At 45.1% G+C, this 26,649-nt stretch overlaps 2 protein-coding genes and 1 long non-coding RNA gene across 3 annotated transcripts; 2 read left to right on the top strand and 1 right to left on the bottom strand.

Moving 5' to 3' along the window:
* Positions 1-445: 445 nt before the first annotated feature.
* On the bottom strand, positions 446-3,302 carry LOC139574594 (uncharacterized). The gene is made up of 2 exons (XR_011674799.1): positions 3,210-3,302; positions 446-3,170 (listed from the first exon to the last, which is right to left on the bottom strand). It is a non-coding gene; the product is annotated as an uncharacterized lncRNA (long non-coding RNA).
* Positions 3,303-7,050: 3,748 nt separating this feature from the next.
* Positions 7,051-21,095, top strand: LOC139574593 (serine/arginine repetitive matrix protein 1). Its single transcript, XM_071399323.1, has 7 exons — positions 7,051-14,068; positions 14,207-15,779; positions 18,092-18,120; positions 18,477-18,605; positions 18,749-18,815; positions 19,364-19,471; positions 19,666-21,095. The coding sequence occupies exons 1-7, from the start codon at positions 13,767-13,769 to the stop codon at positions 20,281-20,283; spliced, it is 2,826 nt and encodes a 941-aa protein (XP_071255424.1). The 5' UTR covers positions 7,051-13,766; the 3' UTR covers positions 20,284-21,095.
* Positions 21,096-22,472: 1,377 nt separating this feature from the next.
* On the top strand, positions 22,473-26,286 carry LOC139572655 (RDS/peripherin-like protein xRDS35). The gene is made up of 6 exons (XM_071395333.1): positions 22,473-22,622; positions 23,672-23,914; positions 24,210-24,397; positions 25,259-25,505; positions 25,684-25,845; positions 26,224-26,286. Exons 1-6 carry the CDS (start codon positions 22,473-22,475, stop codon positions 26,284-26,286), a joined length of 1,053 nt encoding a protein of 350 aa, XP_071251434.1.
* Positions 26,287-26,649: the final 363 nt, after the last annotated feature.

The following is a 26,649-nucleotide window of genomic DNA, read 5'->3' as shown; positions in this document are numbered from 1 at the left end:
TAACTACCTCATTGTTACTCATCCTCTTGCACATCAGTGTTAATGCTAAATTGTAATTATTTGCCTCCATGGCCTATTTATTGCCTTACCTCCCTACATTTGCACACTATATTTCTATTATGTTGACTGTACATTTGTTTTTAACTGTCGCACTGCTTTGCTTCATCTTGGCCAGGTCGCAGTTGTAAATGAGAACTTGTTCTCAACTGGCCTACCTGGTTAAATAAAGTCCAAAAAAAATACAGCCCCATTCCTTGGTTATGTAGGCTTACTCTACTCAGTAAAGAAAATATACTTCAGGCCACTAAAATTGGATTAGTCAAATATGAAAAGCACATTAAAACATGTCAAGTAATATTATAATGTATAACCCAAATATATCCAGGGAATTGAAAGTCAATATTGAAGACATTGTAATGAGGTATGACAGCACACAATTGTACAGTTCATAGATTTTATTCATAAAATAGTAAATCAAACTCATCTCTTGAACTGCAAGTCATGATGTCTCATAACCAATAGACTAAACAAAATAAATTCCAGTAGAAACCAGTTTCTTCTTTCTGACATTTATGGGTTGGCAAACAAGCCTAAGTAGAAACATTGTTGGAACAGTTCATATTTGGTTGCAATTGAGAATTTTATGGATGGAAAGTTTCCACAAGGGGCGCATACTAAACACTCAATAACTATGGCAACTCAATATTTTAAAAACGCAATAGTTGAATGACTTAAAATCACAATATGACCCTAGAACTTATTTTAACTACCTAGGTTCCCATTTTAACTAGCTTACCCAACTAAGCAGCAGGTTGAGAAAAGCAAAGACACCGCAGGGAATTGAACCCCGTCCTGAGGACTATCAGGAGTGCCACCACCGGAGTCTTTTGCTTTTTTTGCGCAAGGACAAAAAGCAAAACCTGGAAGAACAAACCATAGGGTTTGTTAACCCAGGAAAAGAAAAACCCTTGCACCTGCTGCTCTACACGAACCTGAGGACTTTAGCATCATCGCAAGCCTGAAACTAGAGGAAAAGACAACTGGTTTCCCCATCCCCAGCAAACCCCAGAAAGACACTTCATGCCATAAGAGCAATTCCACATCATTACTACATGTCATCCATGATACCAGTAAGACAAATTCACAACATAAGTGTAGATCTTATCACCGACATTGGTCCAGATTCAGAGGTCAGTAAAACTTGCGATTGAGCTGTTAGATTTGAAGCTGTAAAGACAAGAGGAACAATTACCTCCACCCCCCCCCACACAAAACAGATCCCTGAAAATGAAAATATTTTAAGCTGTCATTTACTTTGACTGACAGAAACTGTACAAACCACAACCAACCGGTTTCTCTACACTGATGCTCTCAACTTCCTAGAACTGGATCAAACCAAGACACTTCCCGTGACTCCCTGCAGCTGCAAGCACTCAGTAACGACAAGTTCACTCAAGAGATATCTGAAAGGAAGGAAGAAAGTGTTGCACCCACCCTCCCAACATCTACTGGAATGTGCCTATTTTACACATTAACTATATGAAAGTTATGTTGCTGTTATGCAGAGCTGATATGCATGCAGAGTCAAAAGGTTGTGTTAAAACATAGCCATGGTGTGTTCAAAATCAAAAGGGAACCAAAATGACTTAACTTAGTAACCAAGAAACTGAAGTGATGTTCAATTTTCAGCAAGACAAGCTTGTGGCTCTTGATCTGAAAGTGACTGGGTTCTCAGTGTTCCATCACGCAGTTAGAGGCAGATAAGATGCCAATTCATGACAATTTTACGTCGGATGAGAAATTGTCACCTGAGAAACCAAAACGGGGAAAGGAAAGGAGCACAGACAGCACAGAGGGAGGAGACTGAAGACCATCGAGTGGGGGGGGGGTTGACAAGGCTCAAGCGCAGAGGGGGTAGATGGTAGGTACTTCATTCAGGGGACACATTCATTTGACGAGTGTCCTGCGACGGCGTTACATTCAGATGGAGGCGCAGTCAGCGGACAGTGACAGATAATGATCTGAAACAAAGAGGTTTCTACACAAACCACCACAGTATTCACATAACATACATGACGTTTTACTCAACTTTAAAGATGCAAAGCAGTAGGGCTCTGAACCAAAGAAAAAGGGCATATGCCAGTAAAAGCATGACGATGGTTATTAACGATAGGTTAACAGAAAGCCAGTTCAAGATGTCCATTGAACCAAACTAAAACATGGCAGGGGTCTGGAGTTTGATTTGAAATGAAGACTGAAAAGGTACACCAACACCTTACTACGTGCGCCAGGTCAGAAGACTTCATTCGTGCTTCACCAAGACGCACTCAGATTTCTGTAGAGAAAAAGTACAGAATTCCCCTCCCAACCCTCAACTACCAATCCAAAGCAAAACAATTGCACTGCACAGCCCAAATTACAGCTGCACAGTTGCGCAGTGTTCCTCAGCTACCTTAATTTGGGAACGCTGTCAGTTGCATGACAGCTACAAAGGAAAACCAAATATGCTATACAGTTGAAGAGGACTGAAAGTCTACTACGATACAAGACTGCTTGCTCCTTGCACAGTTGCACAAGTGCTGGTAGCTGAGGAGAGCCATAAGCAAACTAGAAATGGTCTAATGTAATGAAGGTGTCCAAACTGTCCTGCCTGTGTAGAGGAGTTCAAAGGAGGGGCGATTCCTGTGGTCATGTCATGGGTAGATGGCAGTCGTCGTTTGGGCTTTTGTAATTCTGAAAGATCAAAAACAAACAGCCATATCCCCACCCTCATAGCACTGACATTTGTTACCCGTAGACAAAATATGCTTCATATAATTAGCATAACAGTTTGAGTTGACGTCTCCAAAGAGATTTGCACTCAGTGAAAGCACAGCAGTGCAACTTCTACATACCACAAGTAGTGGCGGAGTTGTTGTATTGCTAAGTAGATGCTTCTCTATTGAAGACCAATCAACTGAGGCGCAATAGGGCCCATTCAGACAACCAGGTGCCATGTCATGAATTTTCCCACTTTTGGACAAGATACAAGCTGGATTGAACTTATCTGAAACCGTCACTTTCCACCTTGTAAGAGCTGCCATCAAGCCCAGGTCACTTCCGTGATCTAAAAGCACCAAGCTAAGTCATACCTGAAAAAGCACAAGAAAAGCCCCCACACAAAGTCATACCTGAAAAAGCACAAGAAAAGCCCCCACACAAAGTCATACCTGAAAAAGCACAAGAAAAGCCCCCACACAAGAGTCGCCCAGAATAACAAATGCATACCAAAACTGTCTTCAATCACAACAAGCTATGCATTTATTACCAATTATGATTCCTTGACAGAGTTCAGTTGCATCAATACAAAACATTTAACTAATTTGCAAAGGAGTGCAATTAAGGGAAGTTGCCAAATGTCATATTAATGAAATATAAAATGTGAAAACATTTGTACGGGACCTTACTTGAGACCTAATGAGGTGTTTTGAAGCAATAGTAAACCTCTACATACAATGAGTTAGGGGCGTTCCTGTTGATCTTCAGTATTGAAAGCGTAGGACACAGCACACTGGAAAACGCAAAAGGGAAAACAAGACTTCCACCATTCCCACCCATACAAACCCAGACAGTAATCAACCCACTATCAAAATTGTATTAACAGTTGCTAAAATACAATTAAAATACACAAATTCACTAACACCAAGTCAATAACTTTCCACAAGAAACAGTTAAATACCACTGGCCTCAAGGCATCAGCTGTTCTCCTTAAGACGGGGGAGATGTAGACCTCCAGTTTCTTTCATTGAGGGGTGGGTCATAATCTGGAAGAGTCACAGTTAAGCCCTCCCCTGAACCCAGAAACCCCAAATGCAAATTTCAACTCCAGGATATAAAATGCATCAGCCTAAAAGTTAAGGGTTACCACACTCCCTGGGAGAACAACGCAAGTTCACATCCCAAAATGTGGCCCGCCTCCTGCTACACCATTGTAGACACCAAGGAATATCCACACCACAAGGCAAAAGGAAACCCGAAAGACGTGGACCACCAGGTTGACTCCTTGCTCCTCAAACCTCAACGCTAGCCATTTGGATCTTTAAAATGCTGCTTTACACGAAGCTGTGTGAAAAAAATTCTAGGAAAATATTTGATTAACACCCCCACAACCCTCCCAGAACCCAAGTGTGTATCCCTACAAAATATTGGAAGAAAAACAGTATATGCAAATGATTAACTTCACTACAGAAAACCAGCACAAAATACCTTCCTACGTGACTTTAACACCAGAGGTTTCCCTTGATCCATCCTTAGAATTATCTGTTAGGGGACGTGCTCAACCGTTTTGATTAATGTGGTGGGCTGTACTAAAGAGGGACTCCCTTGGATGGTCAGGTTTGCTTTAAGGTGCGAGCCTGTGAAAAGAAGAACTCGGAAAAAGTCTCCCCCCCACCATCCACAAATGCACCACAGTTTGACCAATACTACAAATTAAATGCAGGGATAATCCCTTTGTTACCATTACAAAGGCAAATAGAAATTTGATATCAATATTTATTGAAGGGAATAGTTACTCCCCACATGATCATCTCATGCATTTAAACTCACTGCTCACTTTAACCAGCAGATGTAGCTGCTCAGCACCAAAGCAGCACGAACGTACAGAAGAATTTCGACTCTCAACACTGCCATGTAGACCACTTCTCAGGGGGGTAGACCTATTGAACTCAATGAAGAAGAAACTCCTCCGCCCAGCGGGGGTACTACATCTGCGCTGCAGGAGGGTGAAATCCTTTAAGACAGTCCTCTCGCCAGTGCACTCTACCAAGTAGGCCAAGGGGGACTCATCACAGCAGACATCACACAGGTAGGGGCCGCAACCAGGAAAATTAACACTTTACCATTACCTGAAAGAGGAAGAAAACTTCGCGAGCAAATGTGTTGACAGATTTAATATTGACTAATTGCAAAGATTTTTGGCCTAGTTAAACATTACTGTATACCGCTACCCATCATACAAACACTTTTATTGTCACTTGCGAAGCTAGTTGACCCTTTCTCGTCTGCCTCATTGCTGCTGGGACCCACTGGCTGCTTTAGGGCAACGCTCGACCTGGGACTGCTCCGCTCTCAGCTCACTCTGGGATGATCGCTACCCTGCCATCTGGCTCGCTCCCTCTGATGAACTCTGCTGCGTGCCGCTCGCTCAACTGGGTCCCATCTGCTCCTCCCGCAATCCACCTGGCTCCCCGCTGGTCCTCCCAGTTTCCCTCTGCCTGGTTCTTGCCTGATCCTGAAGTCGTCCTTCCTCGTCTGATCACAAACTGCCTACTAGCTAAGTGCCCCCCCCACCCCTTCAAAAAACAAACTCAGTCCATTCTTCTACAGAAATCTTCTTTTCTTCGCCAACTAGAGCCAATTGTGTTTAGAAAAAGTTAATCAAAGCGTGACAAAGCAACGTCACGAGCCTGCAACTCCTTGAACTACCGCTAGTGCTAGCAAAGCAACTGCTGTACTTGGAAATGTAATCGGCATCACATCTTGTTCGTTTTAGGCTCAAAACATTTTTACTTCTTGAAGCAGCTTAAATGACTAACAGGCACTGTTGGTTAAATTATCTTCCAATATTTAGTTTGCTATTGAAATAAGGTTTCCCATCTTAAGCACATATTGTACTTCGCTTCAGGTTAAAAAAATAAAAAATAACTCAAATGATCAAAAGGCAACTGCAGCCCAAAATCCAATAGGCTATTCAAGAGGCTTCACAACTTCTCATATGGTTCAAGATCAGTAACTTGGTTATTTCACATGTTGCCTATACTGATACGAGACAAACTACCAGCACTTACTCAGTTTACATAAAACCTAAGCCATTTTTTGCTGGCTATAATCAGAGCGTAAACTTTTGAAAAGGTTAGTCTTGTACCTTGGTTCCTTTTCCACTATAAATTGCATTTCCTGATGCGCAACCAATTAAAAGCAACACTTCTAACGCATTGAAGTATATAAACTGCCTCCGATATAAGGGACCTACGCTTAACTTGATCAAATATTTAGCTGGCCATTCTCATTTCTTCAGAAGATGCTCGTCTTGTAAATGGTATATTTTACTGCCCATTCCCAAGGGTTCAAAATTCTTCTCTTGTAAGCTAGTCGTCATTTTAAGTTAACAAATTACTATCCGCATTGAAATAGCTATACTGTCTCGGATAAGTGGGACCTACGCTCAACTTCTATTCAAATATTTAGCTGGCTATTCGAATGGCTTCACTCCTTTCATAAAGTTCTGGTCTTGTAACTTGGTTCTTTCAATGACACTTATACAACCTGATTCTTTCATGATCTTCAAAAAAATTGACTTCAGATAGCTGCACCAGCACTGAATCACCCGGGCAGCCATTTCTCCACTATATCTTCACACGTCGCGATTTTTTTAATCAGGCCTACAACTGCGCCACAACACGCTCATTTTGTTTGGAAAAGAAGCCTTCTTGGCTAGGTACCGTAGTTAACAAATGTGACTTTTTCGCTGTTACTTAGCGTAGAAAAATAAGCATTCTTCTGTGTTTAACTACGTAACTGACGAGGACAACAATACCCTGGCACCTAACGATAACCTCGTTGTGGCGTTCATCTTTTGAGACGGACACGTCAGCTTGATCGTTTCTTACAGCTATACTGTTAATGTTATTGCATACGAATCGTAAGTAATTCAGTACTCAAGTAAAAGCAACAATCGCAAAAAAGCTATGAGGCAACAAATAATGTAGGCGTCGAAAGACAAGCTAGCGGTAACGTTAGATAGCTACTTTATCTGATCAATTTAAACTTCCATACTACACTCTTCACACGAGACCTGTTACATATTAGTCTTAGCTATCATTCGTCACCACTAAAATTAAAGTAACCTAATAAAAGATTCAGGAAAGCTACATCTTGCCGAAAACGAACCGTCAGCCAACAAAGCACAATAAAACCGCATCAATAAAGAGTTTGAGTTGGAAGGGGGTTGCGGGTGGTATTTATACACGACTTGTGATGCGGCTAACGTCACAATGAGAATACCTCCGACCTAGTGATTCATGAAATAGGGCCACATTTGTCGCGCATTTATAAAATGGCTGCGTACTTTTACTTACACTTTTTTTTACTTCACCGTGAAACACAAGCGTACAAACCTACTTATTGGTCATAAAAAAAGAGTTTTGGTAAATGTGGGAGTCTATCAAATTGTACTTACTTGCATTGCTTTCATCTCACTCATGAACCAACCTATCTATGTACATTTGTTAACAACAGCGTCAAACTTGCAAATCATAATACAGTACTGTAAATATTGCCATTATGTATTATGACGTGTTCTCATTTCGCGGGTTACAACGGCTGCTGTTGTAAAAGGGAGTCATTCGACATACTTTTCGAATAACAACAGCTGACGTCACCGCATTTGGTGCTCGGATAAATACAGAGCAAGATGTGAACAGTCCATACAACCCGGATTAAACTGGAATTCACTGGTTCATTCTACCGGGTCTACTTCCCTTATACTGCATTGCTGAATTTGAATTTACTTAATGTCGAACATTATGTAGCCTACCAACCAATAAATCTCACCCGTTTTTTAAACAATGTAACAACTAGACATTTGTAGAAGAGCTAGTTGATAACTGTGGGAGAGCAAACCAGTTTCCTTTTACTTTAACAAAAATAAGTGGAGGAGCTGTAAAATGACTCATCATGGGCATTCCAAATATAACATCATCAGAAAAAAACTCAAGATGGCTACAGTAGCCCATAACAAACCTGTACGGTCTATATGCTGTAAAAGAAATGTCATTTAGCCTACATCAGCAACCAAACCCCTATCTATTCACCAGCAGGTTTGTTTGTGTTTTATAATGAGCTTTTCCATTAGATATCTTGGCACAACAAGATGATGGAATAATTGGGGGGGTAAATGTTTGAATTATCTAGGTCAATCTGTCTTTTTAGACACCCAATTATCAATATCAGCTCACCAAGGACATTTTTTGCCTCTCATATCTAGAAGATTCTACAAAAGAATCTTGAGAATCGAACAAAAGTCTCAGTATGTGATTGTGAATCTGTATGGAAAAGTACAGACTGGACTCTGGAGGGCATAGGAATGAGTTTGCCTTCACCACCAGATGGCACAAAGCTACTTCACAGAATTCCTGCATCACTCGCTAGTTAGATGTCGTGATGGCGATCAAACTAGGAATTAATCATCTCTAAAAGCAATGCAGGAGGCCCCAAAGCCTATTATTGGATCTGAGTAGGCTGTCTCCATCACACTGACATAGGGCTCCCAAGTGGCGCAACGGTCTAAGGCACTGCATTTCAGTGCTTGAGGTGTCACTAGAGACACCCTGGTTGAATTCCAGGCTGTATCACAACCGGCCGTGATTGGGAGTCCCATAGGGCGGCACACCATTGGCCCATGGTCATCTGGGTTTGGCCTGTGTAGGCCGTCATTGTAAATAAGAATTTGTTCTTAACTGGCTTGCCAAGTTACATTTTTTAAAATACATTACAATGAAATCATAAGGGACAAGCCCAGACCAGTCTAGCAGGTTGATGAAGGAGAGTACAGTCTTAGAATAAAAGGTGCTGTCTAGAACCTCAAAGGGTTTTTCGGGTGTCCCCAAGGGAGAATCATTTTTGGTTCCAGGTAGAACCTTTTTGAGTTCCATGTAGAACCCTTTCCACAAGATGTTTCTACAGTGCCTTCAGAAAGTATTCACACCCCTTGACTTTTTCCACATTTCATCTCTGTTCCCCACACATACGATTATTTGTAATGTCCCTCAGTCGAGCAGTGAATTTCAAACACAGATTCAACCACAAAGATCAGGGAGATTTTCCAATGCCTCGCAAAGAAGGGCACATATTAGTAGATGAGTAAAAAAACAACAAAAAAAACAGACATTGAATATCCCTTTGAGCATGGTGAAGTTATTGGGGATTCTGAAAACTGGTCCTAAAATAGTGTATAAGAGATCATACAAAATATTTTGTATGACTCTTATGTGGATTATGTTACAAATATTTGTTGGTCTGATGGGATTAATAAGTAGCATCCAGATGCTGCACTTGATGAATTTATGAAATTGCTTCTTCCAATTATTGATAAACATGCACCTGTTAAGAAACTGACTGTTAGAACTGTTAAGGCTCCATGGTTTGATGAGGAATTGAAAAATGGTATTGTTGAAAGAGATGGGGTAAAAGGAGTGGCAATAAGTCTGGCTGTGCATCTGACTGGCTGACCTACTGCAAATTGAGAAATGATGTGACTAAACTCAACAAAAAGAAGAAGAAACTGTATTATGAAGCCGAGATCAATGATACAAAGAATGATGGAAAAAAACTTTGGAATACTTTAAATGAAGTTATGGGCAGAAATGAAATTCAACTCCATCTTTCATCAAATCAGATGGCGTAGTCATCACAAAATCATTTTATGTTGCCAATTAGTGGGCAAACTTACGCAGGAAATTCCAACAACAAACAGCGAGCCATTGTACTCATGCATAAAAAAGAAAAGCATTGCAAGTTTGAATTTTGTAAAGTTTGTGTGGGAGAGGTGGAAAAAATATTGTTATCAATCAATAATGACAAACCTCATTGCATTGACAACTAAGATGGAAAGCTACTAAGGATGGTAGCTAACTCTATAGCCAATCCTACCTGTCATATCTTTATCTACCCAAGAGTGGTAATGCAGCGTTTACTGGTTCTAACAGCAGCCCGGTTAGTTGGCTGCCAGCTCTTAGCAAACTGTTCGAAAAAATTGTGTTTGACCAAATACAATGTTATTTCTCTGTAAACAAATGAACAACATATTTTCAGCATGCTTATAGAGAAGGGCATACAACATCTACTGCATTGACACGAATGTCTGATGATTGGTTGAAAGAAATTGATAATAAGAAGATTGTGGGAGCTGTACTATTACATTTCAGTGCAGCTGTTTGATATTATTGACCATAACTTGTTGTTGACAAAACGTGTTATGGCTTTTCAACCTCTGCCAAATCGTTGATTCAGAGCTATCTATCTAATAGAACGCAGAGGGTTTTCTTTAATGGAAGCTTTTCTAATGTCAAATGTAAAGCATGGTGTACCGCAGGGCAGCTCTCTAGGTCCTTTACTAATTTCTATTTTTACCAATGACCTGCCACTGGCATTAAACAAAGCATGTGTGTCCATGTATGCTGATGATTCAACCATATACGCATCAGCAACCACAGCCAATGAAGTCACTGAAACCATTAACAAAGAGTTACAGTCTGTTTTGGAATGGGTGGCCAGTTATAAACTGGTCCTGAACATCTCTAAAAATAAGAGCATGATATTTGGTAACACTCATTCCCTAAGTTCTAGACCTCAGCTGAATCTGGTAATGAATGGTGTGGCTGTTGAACAAGTTGAGGAGACTAAATTACTTGGTGTTACCTTAGATTGTAAACTGTCATGGTCGAGAACATATAGATTCAATGGTTGTAAAGATGGGGAGAGGTCTCTCCATACTAAAGAGATGCTCTGCTTTTTTGACCCAACAGATCCAAAAAGCAAGTCCTGCAGGCTCTAGTTTTGTCTTATCTTGATTATTGTCCAGTGGTGTGGTCGAGTGCTGCAAGGAAATACCTAGTTAAGCTGCCCACACAATGCCATACACGTGGTCTGCGGTTGTGAGGCCGGTTGGATGTACTGCCAAATTCTCTAAAACAACAGCATGCCAATTGCACGCTCCCTCAAAACTTGAGACATCTGTGGCATTGTGTTGTGTGGCAAAACTGAACTTTAGAGTGGCCATTAATTGTCTCTAGCACAAGGTGCACCTGTGTAATTATTATTCTGTTTAATCTGTGTAATCATTCTGTCAGGTAGATGGATTATCTTGGCAAATGAGAAATGCTAATTAACAGGGATGTAAACAAAGTTGTCCACAAAATTTGAGAGAAATATCCTTTTTGTGCATATTTTATATATTTGTGTTCAGTGTAAGTACACTTTGGATGGTGTATCAATACACCCAGTCACTACAAAGATACAGGCATCCTTCCTAACTCAATTGCCAGAGAGGTAGGAAACCACTCAGGGATTTCACCATGAGGCCAGTTACAGTTACAGAGTTTAATGGCTATGATAGGAGAAAATTGAGGATGGATCAACAATATTGTAGTTACTACACAATACTAACCTAAATGACAGAGTGAAAAGAAGGAAGCCTGTACAGAATAAAATATTCCAAAACATGCATCCTGTTTGCAATAAGGCACTAAAGTAAAACTGCAAAAAATGTGGCAAGAAATTCACTTTATGTCCGGAATACAAAGCATTATGTTTGGAGCAAATCCAACACAACACATCACTGAGTACCACTCTTCATATTCTCAAGCATTGTGGTGGCTGCATCATGTTATGGGTATACTTGTCATCGGCAAGGACTAGGTTTTTTGGGGGGAGATAAGAAGAAACGGAATAGAACTTAACACAGGCAAAATCCTAGAGGAAAATTGGGTTAGTCTGCTTACCAACAGACACTGGGAGACAAATTCACCTTTCAGCAGGACAATAACATAAAACACAAGGCCAAATATACACTGGAGTTTCTTACCAAGACAACATTGAATGTTCCTGAGTGACCTAGTTACAGTTTTGACTTAAATCAGCTTAAATGGCTGTCTAGCACTGATCAACAACCAACTTGACAGAGCTTAAAGAATAAAAAAAAATTGTATTGTGCAAATATTGTACAATCCAGATGTGCAAAGCTCTTGGAGATTTACCCAGAAAGACTCACAGCTGTGATCGCTGCCAAAGGTGATTCTAACGTGTATTGACTCAGGGGTGTGAATACTTATGTATCTGTACTTCTGTATTTAATTTTCAATACATTTGCAAACATTTCTAAAAACAAGTGTTCACTTTGTCATTATGGGGTATTGAAAAATCTATTTAATCCATTTTGAATTCAGACTGTAACACAACAATATGTGGAGTAAGTCAAGGGGTATGAATACTTTCTGAAGGCACTGTACATGGAATCAAAAAGAGTTCTACCTGGAACCAAAAAGGCTTCTCTTCTCCTATGGGGACAGCCAAAGAATCCTTTTGGGAACCTTTTTTGCTAAGAGTGTAGCCTACATAGAAAAGAACAACGGCCTAGCCTATAATAGCACATGTCGAACAAGACATACATCACACCGTCTAGTACACCCAAATACAAAAAGAGTTCTTCACGCACGCACACACACACACACACACACACACACACACACACACACACACACACACACACACACACACACACACACACACACACACACACACACACACACACACACACACACACACACACACACACACACACACACACACACACACAATACAATACAACAGACTGGGTTGTGTCTGAACATGTACATTTTTAATGACACTATCTATCAGTCGCTCCAGGCGAAAAACACTATCAGTCATTGTGTTTTCATTTTTAGAGGACTGGGCAGCCTGCTCTCTTAGGCAACTAATCTATTGATCGGGGAGAGTAGGGAGTGGATTTCTGTCCTCTGGATGTTGCTAGTTTAAGCATCTCATCATGAACTCAAAAGATTCAATGTAATCATGTCTTGTCTGGTGGGGGTTTAAACAGGATATTTTTTTATTTTTAAAGCTTTTGTTTAGGCTCTGTTTAGTAAACAAATGTGGTAAATAAGCTGTTTCAGTTTCCACCTTATTTGCATATAGATAATGACTAGTCCCTGTTAGGCATGGGTGTGAGTCACACAAACAAACAATTGTTACGGCAAATTTGCATTGAATGGTCATTGATGATGCGTGAGTTTTAAATTGATAGGTCTGACATCAAGATTGTCAAAGTAATTTGGGGGGCCATTTTGTAAACATAATGGTCTGTAGTGCCACACTTTGGCAAACAAAAAGTTGATTTACATGCCTCTATTTACAGTAGCCTATTGTCATCGTATAGTGTCGGCCTCAACAGCATTACATGTGAATTCACTTCTATTAGGCAGCTGGAGTTGGGGGTACAAGTCTGGGCCCACATTCAACCAGATGGCAGGCTACAAAATGGCCCCTAGGCTGCATGTGTTTCATGTTTGACAAGCCCTACCTTACTCTCAGACTGACTGTAGTGAAACTGGGGTACAAGGCCTACATATAATCCATAATCATCAATGATAATAGGCCTGTAAGTGCGCCGCCAGAGGCCAAGGGTAACCCCAAATTTATATCAATAATCCAGAGCAATGGGCTAAATGAACTGCACTAATGTTCTTGTTCCAGCTGTGTCGGTTCGATCCTGTTCTGCATTCACAAGGACAATTGTCTGTCTCGCGCTTTCAATTGGTTCGATGAAACACCATTACATCAGGATTCGATGCAGTTTGACTGATGTTGGGTCAGGGATGTGGCATATTTCTTCCACTGTCACGCAGCTATTCTAGAGTTGGAGGGTGAGGGAGACAGAGGGATAGCAACAAGATGAGAGGCTGATAAACTGTCCAGAATAACTTAACAGCTGGATACTTCATTGAGATAATTACTTTCCCTTTCAGCAGAAACAGCGTTGGGTTAGATAATTGGAAACATTTCAGATTTTCTTTTAAACCCTTTTTGGACATTTAGGCATTAGTGGTGCACATATCTTGAAGGATTTCGTATTCATTTCTCATTCATACAGAACATAAGTAACACTGGTAACCAGCTGACAGAGTGATGGTTGTTCATCTTCTGGAGCTATGATCTCTGAGGCTGACAGACAGGGAGCAGTTAGACCCAAGAGGTCACCATCAGACGGGCACAGGGATAGGGACAGGGACCGCAGCCCCAGACAGAGAGCAGAAGCTGATCAACACTATGTTTTACAGGAGAGACATCAGGAGGGCATCGACGACCTCCCTGCAGGGAAGAGACAAATGATGGAGAAGTTTTTCACTCCTGTTCATAGTCCTTCTCCAGGTGGGATGAAACCAGGGAAGCACCGCCATCACAACCCCGATCATCACCACCAGCACCGGGATCAAGAAAGGGAGACACACAGGTTGGATCACTATTGAGTTTCCCTTTTATTAAAGTTTCCTTTTTTAAACAGTAATGAGGAATGCACATTTGATGAAGACTATAATTGAGTGTGGTTATTGAATGAATACATCATTACTACTTAATCTCTCAATATCAGCTACAGCAGGTTACGGGACAATGATAGACGCAGCAGTGAAAGCCACGGTCACCACCATACCCATGGTAACCATCTCCAAGATGACCAGGAGCAACCCCTTAGACGCCACCATCACCATCCTCAGCACCTTCATCACGACGACGAGATGTCGGACCACCACACTACCGTCACCCTCTCCAGAGCATCTTCCTCCTCCCTCTCATCTTCCCCCTCCGACTCTTCCACCGAATGGTTCTCTGAGGCCGGCATTGACGACAAGTTCTCCATGAAGCACGCCAGCCGGCCGCAGCATACCATGTCCTGCTCCAACATTGCGGGAGGACGACAGCTCCGTGAGGACGACAGCGAGCTGCAGGTGTACGCCACCGTCAAACAGGGGCAAATTCACGGAGGAGGCAGTCCTGGGACCCATCCTCGGGCCCAGGGAAGGGGAGGACGCGAGCCCAGCTACTCCGAGCTAAACCGGGGCCACAGCCGCAGTGAAGAGGGGCTGCTGCAGAACACAGGAACTGACAGAGGGAAAGTACGGACACCCCCACACCTGAAGCACGGATCCCTCTACAAGACAGCCAGCCTGGGCCGGAGCCTGGCCTTCAGTGAAGAGGTCTTGGCTGGGCCGAAGAGGGCGGTGTCCTTTATCCAGCTCCCCAGTAAAGGCATCCTGAAAAACAAGGAGGCTCCACAGGACATCCGCAAGGCCAAGTCCATGGAGGTGCTGTCCCCCCGGGTGGCAGGCAAGGCGGCAGGGCCCAAGGGGAAGCAGGATGTGGAGGCTCTGAAGGATGCAGCCAGGCAGAGCATGGTGAAGGGGAAGATACAGTTCTCTGCATTCCTGGATGAGATCACTAAACAGGTCATCAGTCCCGCTCGTCTCAATACTCTGGGGGTCCCTGTCGAGACCGTAGGACCGTGTCCAGCCAAAGCCCCAGCATCCCCCAAATCTCAACCGAAAAGTCAGCCCCAGCTTCCCTCGAAAAAGCAGGGAGATGGGCAGGGGGAAGAGAGGGAGCCGGCTACTAAACCGCAGGCCCTGCCTAGGAAACTGAGGAATGACTCTGACGCACGGTCACGTATTATATCTCTCCCTTCAAAGTTTGGGTATGAAAGCAAGAACCACAGTCCTCGTCTAGGCAGCCCCCCAACCCTCCACTCCGGCCAACCCTACCCGCCCCACCCACCAGCTGGCTATGAAGACCAACCAGCTTCCCTGCCTGACTTCCAGGGTCCTGTCGGTAATAGGCATGGGCGGTATGGCCCGCTTCTTACAGATGGCACTGTCAGCTCCAGCCCTGAGCCCAGCCATCACAAACACCGGAGCTACAAACACCTTGACCAGAGCCACAGGCCCAGCCATAGCCCACCTTCATCTCCACACACCCAGCAGCCCCAGCTACCCCACCACGCCCCGATCCACACACATTCCCCTCCTCTAGTACAAGGGCCAGAGTCGGAGTCTCCCTCCAGCAAGTCGGACTCGTCCCGGAACAGAGAACAAGACACGGCCAGCCCCAACTCCGAGCAGAGCGACCGCCACAGCCAGTCAACCTACCGCTGGTGTCCTACTTCATATAGGGTGAGAAATAACTGATGTCAACTACAGATGTAGGATCTTAATTTGTGGAAGTTTGCTACAGTAGGAAAATAATCCTGCAGTAAATGGAAATGTCTTATGTAGATTATAATTAATGGACATTTTTGTAGGGGTTGATACATTTTTCATTAGGGCAAATCAAGTCTGAAATTTCAAAGTGAAAATGTCTAACTTTAGAAGCCTTTTTAAAACTTAAATACACTACACGTTTGTATTTCCTGCTCTGCAGGAAAATTCTCAGCAACAAAAGAGTGATCAAATTAAGATCCTACATCTGTATGCCGATGGTGTCAAAGAGTCGAAATACATACTATAGATAGTAGGTCCTAACTGTGGAGTTAGGTAAATCATGCATTGATGTCGTTGTGATACCCAAGTAGGATTTGTACCAATGTGCTGTAAAGTTCTCAAAGTGATTCAAACCAGACAGGGAGTGTCAGTTGGTGTTCTAAACCACAAAGTAGCAGTTATATAAGGAGAACTCAAGCGTCATCCTCTGTCTGTGACGCTTGTCCACACTGAACCATATTAAGTAACGAGTAACCTTTATAAGCATTGTGTTGCATTTGGAATAACACGCTACCCAACGCGAAAGGGCCAGCTAGCACAGAGAGGGCCAGTTAGCACAGAGAGGCCCCGCTAGCACAGAGAGGGCCAGCTAGCACAGAGAGGGCCAGCTAGCACAGAGAGGGCCAGTTAGCACAGAGAGGGCCAGCTAGCACAGAGAGGGCCAGGTAGCACAGAGAGGGCCAGTTAGCACAGAGAGGCCCCGCTAGCACAGAGAGGGCCAGCTAGCACAGAGAGGGCCAGCTAGCACAGAGAGGGCCAGTTAGCACAGAGAGGCCCCGCTAGCACAGAGAGGGCCAGCTAGCACAGAGAGGGCCCGCTAGCACAGAGAGGGCCAGCTAGCACAGAGAGGGCCAGTTAGCACAGAGAGGCCCCGCTAGCACAGAGAGGGCCAGTTAGCACAGAGAGGGCCAGCTAGCACAGAGAGGGCCAGCTAGCACAGAGAGGGCTAGTTAGCACAGAGAGGGCCAGCTAGCACAGAGAGGGCCAGTTAGCACAGAGAGGGCCCGCTAGCACAGAGAGGGCCCGCTAGCACAGAGGGCCAGTTAGCACAGAGAGGGCCAGCTAGCACAGAGAGGGCCCGCTAGCACAGAGAAGGCCCGCTAGCACAGAGAGGGCCAGTTAGCACAGAGAGGGCCAGCTAGCACAGAGAGGGCCAGCTAGCACAGAGAGGGCCCGCTAGCACAGAGGGACCAGCTAGCACAGAGAGGGCCAGCTAGCACAGAGAGGGCCAGCTAGCACAGAGAGGGCCAGCTAGCACAGAGAGGACCAGCTAGCACAGAGAGGGGCAGCTAGCACAGAGAGGTTCAGTTAGCACAGAGAGGGCCAGCTAGCACAGAGAGGGCCAGCTAGCACAGAAAGGACCAGCTAGCACAGAGAGGGCCAGCTAGCACAGAGAGTTTCAGTTAGCACAGAGAGGGCCAGCTAGCACAGAGGGGTTCAGTTAGCACAGAGAGGGCCAGCTAGCACAGAGAGGGCCAGTTAGCACAGAGAGGGCCAGCTAGCACAGAGAGGGCCAGCTAGCACAGAGGGGGCCAGCTAGCACAGAGAGGGCCAGTTAGCACAGAGAGGGCCAGCTAGCACAGAGAGGGCCAGCTAGCACAGAGAGGGCCAGGTAGCACAGAGAGGGCCAGCTAGCACAGAGAGGGCCAGGTAGCACAGAGAGGGCCAGCTAGCACAGAGAGGGCCAGATAGCACAGAGAGGCCCAGCTAGCACAGAGGGGGCCAGCTAGCACAGAGAGGGCCAGTTAGCACAGAGAGGGCCAGCTAGCACAGAGAGGGCCAGCACAGAGAGGGCCAGCTAGCACAGAGAGGGCCAGAGTAACCCTGCTGTGGCTCTGGCTCTATTAACGTCACTGATCCATATCTGACACACAATCCATAGCTTTTCTTGGAGCGTATGAACTCAAGTTCAATAAACAATCCCTTTGGCCCTGTTATGTCCCTATCATTCTCTCTGTCGTTTTCATCTCTGTCCAAAAAACATTCAATTGAGTTTATGAAACTTTATTAGCAAGTGAAGAAACTGCACTGTACATTGTCAAAGCTTATAGTAACAATATCCAAAGTGAATGATGTGTATAGTAATGAGTCAAATAATAATCAAAGATTTTTTTGTTGTTGATAATAACATTACTAATACAACTAATAGAACTGTATTAAAAGTTATTAAATTAGAAAATCATTGAGAGTTATCTTTAATCTTCTCTTTTGCTGTCTCTCCATAGGCCTTGACGGGTGACATTGGCGAACTCCAGTGAGTGTGATTTTTTCCTTCTTCTCTTCCTCTCCTCTCTGTTTATCGATGCACTCTAAAGAGCATGCTTTTGTTTGTGAAATGTCACTGGATATGGATTCCACTAATGGCTTCCAGAGCTCTCTCATCACCTCCATCAGTAAAGATGGATGAAGAACATGGTCAGATAAGCTGTATGAAAAATGTGTGTAACAGTGGTACAACACACAGTGTTCAGTCTGGATTACCTAGGCTATGTGAAATCTCTAGAAGCTGACACGAGCTGCATCTAATGTGCTAAAATGGCCTCCTCAGGAAATGTGACTGCATTTTAAAAATAAACCTCCATCTCCCATGATCCTCCTGTGTGTAAATAGGACACTGCAGGAGGAGAATGCTGAGCTGCAGCAGAACCTGATGCAAACAGTGGTCTGCATCGAGAGCCTGGAGGCGGAGCTAGCCAGGGCCAGGGAGGAGCTTAGCCACATGAAGGAGAAGTTCAAGAGGTCAGGGCTCATGATAATATGGTGACGGCAGTGGAGGCTGGCATTGGAGGAGCTATAGGAGGACGGGCATACAACATAGGCCCAGAATTCATAGCCCTGCTTATGATGATCCCTGCTTATGATGCTGTCTCTCTCTGCTGCAGGCTCCAGGACACACACACAGGTACCCAGCACACCAACAGCCTTCTGGGAGAGAAACTGCACTCAGCGGTAAGAATCAGGTCAAACATGAAAGATGGAGAGTCAAAAGAGAGCGAGAGAGTGGCCTCCCGAGTGGTGCAGTGGTCTAAGACACTGCATCGCAGTGCTAGCTGTGCCACTAGAGATTCTGGGTTCGAGTCCAGGATCTGTCGCTGCCGACTGCGACCGGGAGACCCGCACAAGGGGAGGGTTTGGCCGGCAGGGATGTCCTTGTTCCATCGCGCACGGGCGCAGTGTGCGCTGACACGGTCGCAAGGTGTACGGTGTTTTCTACGACACATTGGTGCGGCTGGCTTATGGGTTAAGTGGGCATTGTGGCTTGGTTGGGTTGTGTTTCGGAGGACGCATGGCTCTTGACCTTTGCCTCTCCCGAGTCCATGAGAGAGAGAGACATAGTTCTGAATATCCTTCTCCTGCTCTGTCACCTCTACGACAAACAGTGTTGTGTTGACTGATGTCCTCTGTTCAGTCGTTGAAGACTGAGAGCACAATTAGTACTACTGTTATACCATCTGTAGTGAACATGTTGAGTCATGTACTCTCCTCTATCCCTGCAGACTGAGAGCCTTAGCTCTGAGAGGAAGTATATGGTGCAGCGTATCGCCCATCTCAGCACAGAGCTGGAGCAGGCCAACGCCACCATCGCCTCTCTGGAGAACATCAATGTGAGCACAGCACCATCTACTGCACAATACCCACACTTTCTTTGTAAAGTTGATAGTGGCCTAATATAAAACACTGTATCCATAATCTCCTCAACTCGTGTTCAGCTACATGATCATTTCTTGTAACTCCTCTACTGGTTTCTCTGTGTCTGTTGTACTGTATGAACTGAGAGGATGTCTGTGCTGTCCTCCAGGTTCCCTGTCTGATCAAGGAGCTCCTAGAGAAGCACTTTGACTCTGGAGACGCTGTCAAGCAGTTCCTGAAGAACGCCTTGAAAACCGGCCAATCTACGGGCGACATCGACTCACCGGCTCCAAAACTGGAGCAGAAGCCGTCTGATTGGTCAAGCGTAGGACTGAGGGAGTTTGAGGCAGGTCCACAAAATGTCACTGCTTTTATGCCCTGGAAGCAGGAGGAGGGGTTTGGGGTGATAGGTCAGACAGGAAATGAGGATTCTAGCTCGATGAGTCCCCCTTTCTCCGTCGCTGACATCAGTATGGCTATCTATAAGAAACTAGCTGCCAGCCAAGCAGCAAGACAGCCCCGGCCTTCCAACTACCAACCTCACACTGACACCCCTCCCGACCCATACCCTCTGGTGGAGCTGGGTACAGGGGGTGCAGCGGGGGAGGGTTACCTTGTGCCTGCTGTCAAGGGGTGTGTGGCAGAGGCAGGGAGAGCAGCTGAGAGTAAGCAGGGTGCTGTTGTTGATGTGTCCTATCTGACGACCCAGAGGGTTTTAGATGACTTCCTGCACCAGCTGACGCACCCAGAGGATGCGAGTGGAGGTGGGGGGGAGGGGCAGAACTGACGAGAGGGGGGCGGAGTGAAAGGAACCTATGAACTTCTGTAATTGTAACCTAATCTCGCATAGGCTAGGATTGTTCAAATTGTGACGGTTTCTTTGTGATGGTTTGTTTGTGATGGTTTCAGGCCTGTAGTTCTGCATTTATTTGACTCACTAAATGTCACTATACATTTCAGTGATAGCATTGTAAATATTACATTCTGTTTCCTTCCCAAATATCTTGTTGTGCAGTGGTAAAGAAAGTATTAGACTTAAACAATGAATTTGCATACTCACAGAATATAATTATTAATTAAAGTTTACAATGTGGTACAGTTCCTTCTTTCCCTTATGAAGTGATGCAGAATTGAAAGAGTTTTTGGTTCATGTCTAGACAGTGAGTAGAATTTTCTATTTTATAACAATGACTGCTATTTTGTAAGCTCCAGTAAGCCATTGAAGTAACCTTCTTACCTGAAAAACATCAATCCAGCTGCTACCCACTGTGTTTTGGGCTATCATGTCACAGGACCTAGATTTGAACCTTTCTTTTAAGCCTTATCCAGAGATATTAATTACACCAACAATGAAAGTACTTGTCTGAGGATGGTGCTGGACCATCTGACATAAAAAGAAAAGTGGACAGTTTGATGAAAATGCTTTAAATAAAGGTTCAAATCCAGGTCATATGACATGATTGTCCAAAACACAGGGCCCTACTTATGAATGCTATGCTGTACATCCTAATAAACTCTCTTAGCTAAAACTGTATAAAGTTGCTGTCATCCCCCCAAAATACATTTCATGTTGTAGATCAATAAAAGGACTGATTCTAAAGATGTCTGACAAGATTTCTTGATTTGTCTTTACCGAACATTACCCACTTCCGGTGTTAAGCCATCACTCTCTCTCCTATTCTAACCTATGCTGAACAAAAATATAAACGCAACATACAACAATTTCAAAGAGTTTACTAAATTACAGGTCATTTAAGGAAATTAGTCAATTTAAAGAAATTCATTAGGCCCTAATCTATGGCATTCACATGACTGAGCAGAGGTGCAGCCACACCCACTGGGGAGCCAGGCCCAGCAAATCAGAATGATTTTTTCCCTACAAAAGGGCTTTATTATAGACAGAAATACTCCTCAGCACAACATTTGAGAGAAATAAGCCTTTTGTGCATATGGAACATATCAGGGATTTTTTTCCTTCAGCTCATGAAACACTTTACATGTTGTGTTTATAATTTTGTTCAGTGTCTGTATATCCCTCTCCCCCAGTCCCTCGGCCTGTAAGCTTTATCCATCTCTCCCTATCTACCTGTATAAACTATAGCTCTGCCCCCCCTCCCCCCAGTCCTCTGTCTCAACTCTCTGTGAGTCTACCCGTCATAACCGTCAAATCCAACCTGTAGGCCCAGAACACGTTTGCTGATCAGACACTGGCCTGCTTTCCTATTGGTGCTCCTCTCCTAATAGGATCCCAAGGACTATGATGGGGGATTACCATATCCATACTGTACAATCGACATTGGCCAGTTCGTGTCCTCCACCATGGCCACAGCAGGAATTTAAGGATGCACCTTGACCACTCACAGACCACACCAGAAGGGTTCCATCCAAAACAAACTGGGGTTGTCATCGTCAGTTATTGTGTGAATCGAAGAGTCACTGTCGTGGTGCAACCATAACCTGATGATTTGAAGGATTATAGTTTTGCTGTAAAAAAAAAACGTGGATTATCAAATATCTATTAGATTCATTATTTTCTTGGGCTTCAGTTTTTGTCTCACAACTTCAATTGGATTACTACGGAGATTCCTAATATTTTCCTTTCTACGTGAAAGTTTTGGATTATCGTCCCAACCTGAACCTGTCCTTCAACATCAGACAGGTCTCCCTTCTTATCTCGGCCCACAGGAACAACTTACAGGAGATCAACCTGATAACTCACCAACGCACCCTGGAAAGGCCAAGCCATACCTGTCTGTCTAATACAACAACCTTCGCATAACCTACTCCTATGAATCGCAGTAGTCCACCTTATTTTTTTGCCCAGAACTTTCCTTCTTTGAACCTACCAATATTCTTTCCTCATCCTTCACTGCTATCTCTCTCTACTTGATTATCTCAACATCTCCTCCCTCTGTCCTTTTCTCTATCCTCTCGCTTTCTCTCTGTGTGCTGTGTTGTTTGTTGTGAGCACCAGCCATGGTGCTGCTGAAGCTGCAGTTCCCTCTGCAGAGGCGTGTGCGTCTGGCCCAGGGTCTGTGGCTGCTGTCCTGGCTGGCCGTGCTGGCTGGGGCCTTCACCTTCTCCCTGGGAGTGTACCTCAAGACCGAGCTGCTCCGCAGGGCAGAGGTACTGGCTGGAACTATCACACACACACACACACACACACACACACATACAACACCTGTTGTATTTCACATGGCACACACACGTGTCATGCTCACACACCACACACACACAACTGTCTGTGTCACTACTGTTTCTGTGGTCTATCCTGGCTGGTTCCACTGTGTTGTGTCTCTTAGTGTGGCGTCTGTCTGACACACCTTCACCTATCAAAGCTTCATTCACACTGGGCTGTCATTATGCAGTTGGCTTAAATCCGGACAAGCTTTGTGTGTATGTGTGGGGAAGGGGGGGTGTATTGGTGTGTGGGGGGGAAGGGGGGCATATTGGTGTGTGGCTGTGTGTGTGTGGGGAAGGGTGGTGTATTGGTGTGTAGTTGTGTGTATGTATGTGGCTGTGTTCATGACTCATGCTATGTATTGATTGTATGTATGGAGTGGGAGGGAGGGAGAGGGGTTGGTCGAAGCTTCACACTTGTGACATTTTGGAAGCCGTAACCTATCACTCAGATATGTCGGGTGCACCGGTACAGTATATCTCCAATGAACCATTGACTATGGGTGGCTTCAATCTGGGGCCTTTCAAAAAAGGAAACATTGTTTTTCGGTACATCCGCTGGTGACAAACGCCTAGCTTCAACGCTCATTGATTTTCTGGATCTGACAAGTTGTTACATGTTACATGAATGTTACTGAAAAAGAACAACAACATTCCTGAACTCAATAACACCAATACAACAGAAAAAACAGACAAATGATGTAGTTGATTGCACTTTACCTACAGTGTCATAGTACTGAAGTGGATATAGTGGAGCACTAGAAGTAGTTATGTAGGGTGCTGACTACGACTCATATTGCCTTATATGAACGTACATAAATGGAATCATCATCATGGAATGGTACATGGCAGAACATATCTTCTGGTGCTTAGCTCTGTAATGTAACATAGATAGATTGTTTAGATGTAGTTTATTACTGCGTTATAACTAGTATATTGCCTTTGTTATAACTGGTATAGTAAGGTGACCCTAGGTTTGACCTTTGACCCTCCAGGTGATGGATAACACAGAGATCCACGTGGTGCCCAACATCTTGATGCTGGTGGGCTTGGTAACCATGGGGATCAACCTGTTTGCTGGGCGGGTGTGTCAGGACTCCCTGGACTCTGCCCGGTTCCCCCCCTGGAAGCCCTTCCTGCTGCCCTGGTATGGCCTGGCCTGGATGGTGTGTGTCTGGTTGCTGTCTGCTGTGGTGCTCAGCTATGCCCTGCAGGGACACCTCGAGGAGTCACTCAAGGTAAGGGCCTCTGGGATGAAGAAGGATGAGACAGTAAATGCTGAATAACATAATGACAACACTTGGGTCCTATCTCAGTTAGTCTGTCTGTGATTCCTCGCATCCTATCTCCTCACCTGCGCCACAACCGTATTGGAGGAAAAGGTCAAGGTCCCCCCACCCCTCTCCAACTCGTTTTGAGAAGAAGGCAAGGACATAAGAACTGAGGAATCCAGGAAAGATTAACTGAGAACAAGCCTTGGCTCCCATGAGTACTTCCTGGTCTTTTTATGACATCATCTCTGTCCAATCCCAGGTGGGCCTGAGGAACGGTATCCGGTTCTACCGGGACACGGACGTCCCGGGCCGCTGCTTCCAGAAGGAGACCATCGACAGGCTGCAAATGGAACTGCGTTGCTGCGGCAACACCAACTACAGGGACTGGTTCGAGGTGCAGTGGATCAGCAACAGATACCTGGACTTCACCTCTAAAGAAGTCAAAGAGTGAGAGATGGAGGAGGGAGAGAGGGGGTGGAATGGAGGGGGGAGAGAGTGGGACGGAAGGGGTAGAGAGGGGGATGGAGGGGTGGGATGGAGGGGGGTGGAGGGGTGGGATGTAGGGGGATGGAAGGAGGAGAGAGGGGGATGAAGGGGGAGAGAGGGGGATGGAGGGGGATGAGGGGGAGAGGGGAATGGAGGGGTCGGATGGAATGGGGAGAGAGGGGGATGGAGGGAGAGAAAGGGGGATGGAGGGGGGAGAGGGATGGAAGGGGGAGGATAAGGAGTGAGGGGGATGGAGGGGGGAGGAGAGGGAGTAAGGAGAGGGGGGACAGAAGGGGTGGAGGAGAGGGAGTGTGATGGAGGGGGACAGAGGGGGGAGGAGGAGAGGGAGTAAGGGGGAGAGGGGGGGTGGATGGAGGGGACAGAGGGGGGGAAGGGGGAGGAGAGGGAGTAAGGGGGAGGGGGAGAGGGGGGACAGAGGGGGGGACGTGGGAGGAGGAGAGGGAGTGTGCGAGAGGGGGGATGGAGGGGAGAGGAGGGGAGAGGGGGGAGCATGGAGGGGGGACAGAGGGGGATGGAGGGAGAGAAAGGGGGATGGAGGGGGGAGAGAGAGGGATGGAAGGGGGAGAGAGGGGGGAGGAGGAGTGAGAGAGAGTTTGGGTGGAGAGGAGAGGTGAAGTTAAGCCCACAAACCATAGTTGTTTGCCTTATCTGAGGTGATGATGACTCACGTGATTTCCATACACCATGTCTCCAAGCTCCATCTCATAAATGTGTCATCCATCAATAAAGCCAGTGTCATTTATGTAAGGTAAAAATGTACAAGGGAAACGCTCAATCAAACCGTTAACCTCTCCTCTCCAGTCGTGTGCGTAGCAACGTGGACGGTCGTTACCTGATGGATGGAGTCCCCTTCAGCTGCTGTAACCCCGGCTCCCCTCGGCCCTGCCTCCAGAACCACCTGACTGACAACGCTGCTCACTACAACTATGAGCACCAGAGTGAGGAGCTGAACCTGTACAACCGCGGCTGCAGACAGGCGCTGGTCGACTATTACATGGGCCTCATGAACACCATCGGCCCTGGGATTCTGTCGGTCATCTCCCTGCAGGTATACATATGCACAAACACAGAGAGAATTTTTTGGGGCCTGTAATGTGGTGACAGTAGTTTTCATTGGTGATTTTGTTACCATCAACCTCTACCCCTGTGATAAGGTGGCTTTAGATATACATTTTGTAACCTTGGCTTTGAGTTGAACCTTGACCCCTGTAACGTCATCTCCACAGATATCAGTGTTGGTGAGCCTGCGGTACCTGCAGACGTCTCTGGAGGGCGTGGACCCGGAGAACCCCGAAGCTGACAGCCAGGGCTACATCCTGGCGAAGGGGGTTAAGGAGACCCTGATGGATGTCAAGACCACTGTGTTCAAACTGCTGCAGTTCGGACAGGTAGTGAACTACAGTACCCATAACGCTCTGTGAAACATATCAGGGGTGTGTTCAGGGACGTGGAACGCTCTAAATGTTGCAGATAGAAGGAGAATAAAGTGGAAATTACAAACTTTAGAAGCCTTTTTAAAACTCAAATACACTACAAGGTTGCATTTCCTGCAGTGCAGGAAAATTCTCAGCAACAAAAGAGTAATAAAATGAAGATCCTACATCTGTACCTGTCCTACACAAAACATTTATATCTTAACATTCTGTAAAAATACATCCTCCTGATCAGACCGTCAGTGTTGTATGATGTACTACAGTACCCGCAATGCTTTGGGTGATGCATTTGGTTGTATCTCACTAACGTGTCCCGTCTCTTTATCAATACAGGTGGAAGCAGGTGACGAGGCAGACGCTGGGGCGGACGGCGAGAAGGCAGCCACGTCCAGCTAGATGAAAGATAATATATAACCATATATGGGTTTGAGAAGGGGAGTTAGGCTGCTTTGTCACGTGACATGGTGGTCTTGCCTGTCACCAGGCTAATGGTGGGCTAGCTAGCGCTCTGTGTTGGGTTTGACACAGGCACTGATCTTTTTGGCTTGATTTATACTGCAACAATGTATGAGCACTAAAATACATAGGGAATCTTATCATGAATCTTATTTTATCATGCTCCGCACAGACTAGACATGACAAGATCTAACAATCCAGAGGTTTTTTAATTTGACAGAATTTGTAATTATAATCTTTGAGACACAATGTTGTGTCCTGTTGCTCCTGATGGACAATACATCAAGTTGAGGGGGAGGGTGA

This window comes from Salvelinus alpinus, chromosome 4 (assembly GCF_045679555.1).
Source record: "Salvelinus alpinus chromosome 4, SLU_Salpinus.1, whole genome shotgun sequence".
NCBI classification, from domain to species: Eukaryota; Metazoa; Chordata; class Actinopteri; order Salmoniformes; family Salmonidae; genus Salvelinus; species Salvelinus alpinus.
Note: the sequence above shows the minus strand (reverse complement) of the source record. Positions and strands in the feature narration are given on the sequence as shown.

What these genes read in the sequence shown, in the direction of transcription:
- LOC139574593 (XM_071399323.1), top strand. Translation starts at nt 13,767, where the DNA reads ATGATCTCTGAGGCTGACAGACAGGGAGCAGTTAGACCCAAGAGGTCA. An exon ending in CAAGAAAGGGAGACACACAG is followed by an intron (nt 14,069 to 14,206) that starts GTTGGATCACTA and finishes TCTCAATATCAG; the next exon opens with CTACAGCAGGTTACGGGACA. An exon ending in ATGAAGGAGAAGTTCAAGAG is followed by an intron (nt 18,606 to 18,748) that starts GTCAGGGCTCAT and finishes TCTCTGCTGCAG; the next exon opens with GCTCCAGGACACACACACAG.
- LOC139572655 (XM_071395333.1), top strand. Translation starts at nt 22,473, where the DNA reads ATGGTGCTGCTGAAGCTGCAGTTCCCTCTGCAGAGGCGTGTGCGTCTG. An exon ending in AGCTGCTCCGCAGGGCAGAG is followed by an intron (nt 22,623 to 23,671) that starts GTACTGGCTGGA and finishes TTGACCCTCCAG; the next exon opens with GTGATGGATAACACAGAGAT. An exon ending in ACCTCGAGGAGTCACTCAAG is followed by an intron (nt 23,915 to 24,209) that starts GTAAGGGCCTCT and finishes GTCCAATCCCAG; the next exon opens with GTGGGCCTGAGGAACGGTAT.